A 2,297-nucleotide genomic window follows, 5' to 3' on the forward strand; every position below is an offset into this window, starting at 1 on the left:
TGGCTACAATGGAGGCAGCTAATGGTCGATCCTCTCCAACGTCAAAACCAACAGTGTTATCATGTGTGCCTGACTGTCCAAGTGTGGACGTGTGTACTGTAATTAGGTCCGAGCTGGGTTGTATTGGAGTCACCACTGTTTCTGAAGTCTATAGTCAACAGAGAAAAGTCACAGTGAGTCACCAGAGTCACCAGTGTGACCCAAGCAAAGTTAGGGTGAGGCCAGAATCTCAAGTCTTAGTCACTCAGTCAGAAGAAAGGGCTGTGATGTTTAATTCTTGTCCATGAAGCCTGAGTTTGAGTCTCAGTGACAAAACAAAACCTCAAGTCAGGCCAAGTTCTAGTCAACAAGTTAAAAGAAAAGTCTGTAAAGTTCTATTTTTAAAAAGACATTTGCATTCCAGTGACTTAAACTTTAAATTACATCTAATTAAACTATTTGGATTTGATTTTTGATCTGGACACGTTATTTAGTATTCAACAATGTGGTTTCAGGTATTTCATTATGTGGAGTAAAAATCATAAATCTGTTTTCATATTATTTTTTATTCATGATTGTTTTGGGGTGCTCTTCTCCCCCCTCCGCCCTCCAAATCATTTCCAGAAACAACAACTTTTCACTGTTGAAGTGTAGTTTTAATGTTATCCAGGCCATGGTGAATGAAGAGATTTACCTACATTGATATTTGTTTTTCCTCCTGGTGTAGACAGATAAGAACATGATTTTACTACATAACCACCTTCCAAAGCATGACTTCTAAACCATCATTCTGTACCGTGGGTGTGTAGCTGAGTTACACAGATTTCATCGGTGCCATTAAAACACCTTTCTCTTCCGCTAGTGGGCTGATTCTCGAGCACAGAGAGGGAATTACTACAGTATTAGAGCAGGACTGATAATTCAATCATTCAAACGTTTACATTAGAGACATGTATTTTTGGGTGAAGCTTTGATGTTTAGTTTAGCATGTCCAGCGATTCTCTCCAGTTAATGAGTAAACAATTGATTGTTCTTCATATGAATTCCCCTTTGAAAAACAACAAAGACTTGGATTGGTTCAAGCAGGCTAGTGTTTAAAATTCAAAGGTCTGGGAGTCATGAACTGCTTCACTATTTCGTCCGTGACTTGTTTGCGTCTCTCTTGGTGCTGGGCGATCATGGGCTGCAGAGTCTCAATCAGAAGCTTCTTCAGCTCTCCGGTGAGAAGAGCTCCACTCGTGTAGTCCTGTGGGAGGACAGAGGATAGGATTAGTAGAATCTACAACATAGGAGGAGTTCAGGGAAAGATGGAGTTTTATATACCAAGAACAGGGAACACAAAAGAAAGAAAAAGAAGTGATACGTTGTTGTTTTTCACATTCTCACCTGTCTAATCTTCTCCAGCTGTTCATCATCTTCCAGGAAGAAAGTCAGATACATGAAGGAGACGTCGACGTCTGCGTTTCCACCATATTTCCTGTGCTCTTCCACTGTGTCTTTGCCTCCAGAAAAGGCGTGTTTGTTGACCTGTGAGTCAACGTTTAAGAATTTGCGTTCACTCCTTCAGCAAACACAGGGCTGATTTATCTGTTTGACTACTAACCACTGACAGCGTTACCTTGTTTTTGATTTGCTTGGGCGAGTCGGTGAGGAAAATGGAGGAATTGGCGTCACTGGCGCTCATTTTGGTCTGCGCCCCCTGCAGGGCAGGAAAGAAAGTGGAGTGCAGCAGGGCTGGTTTGGGATAACCGATTCTTGGAGCAACGTCACGGGTCATCCTGAAGTATGGGTCCTGTGTGAGGAGGGGAGTTTCAGCAGCAGGTAACTATAAATACTACTGTAAAATGCAGTCTGCATATTGCTGCAGTATTGTCCTGACCTGGTCAATAGCACAGGGGATGAGACACTGGATGTCCTTTCTGCTTCCAAAAATATGTGGGAATGAGTTGCTAAAAGATGGGGCGGCCTGGATCGCTGGGAAGCTGATTTTTCCTTCAGGGATAAGATGAAATAGATCATTAAGTTGGATTAAACATTTTAAAGTACTGCAAGAGTTGAGGACAAAATTGTGTACACAATTTTTCTTTGTGGAAAAACCATCACAGTTGAAGGTTTAACTGTGACCTCAAATTAACTCTAGACATTTTCTGTGAGTATTTACCTATTTTGACGTAAACTTTAAAATAGGTAAATAAACCAACAAGTGAGCAGTGTCAATTCTGACTACATTGGTATTTATTTAAAAAGCTTCTCATATTCCTCCTTCAGTCATAGCTCCCTCCAACCTCTCAACATTTTTAGTTAAAAATGCACTGAAA

General features: G+C 41.0%; 1 protein-coding gene across 1 annotated transcript; it reads right to left on the reverse strand.

Moving 5' to 3' along the window:
- Window positions 1-613: 613 nt before the first annotated feature.
- On the reverse strand, window positions 614-2,092 carry LOC103399041 (tryptophan--tRNA ligase, cytoplasmic-like; the record flags this gene model as incomplete). The annotated part of the gene is made up of 4 exons (XM_008337790.3): window positions 614-1,225; window positions 1,366-1,506; window positions 1,598-1,771; window positions 1,859-2,092. Coding segments are annotated over 4 exons (708 nt in total), but the record flags the coding sequence as incomplete, so codon positions are not given.
- Between the last annotated feature and the right edge of the window lie 205 nt (window positions 2,093-2,297).

The sequence above is a fragment of the Cynoglossus semilaevis genome, unplaced genomic scaffold (assembly GCF_000523025.1).
Source record: "Cynoglossus semilaevis isolate Cse_v1.0 unplaced genomic scaffold, Cse_v1.0 C19276485, whole genome shotgun sequence".
Taxonomy (NCBI): Eukaryota; Metazoa; Chordata; class Actinopteri; order Pleuronectiformes; family Cynoglossidae; genus Cynoglossus; species Cynoglossus semilaevis.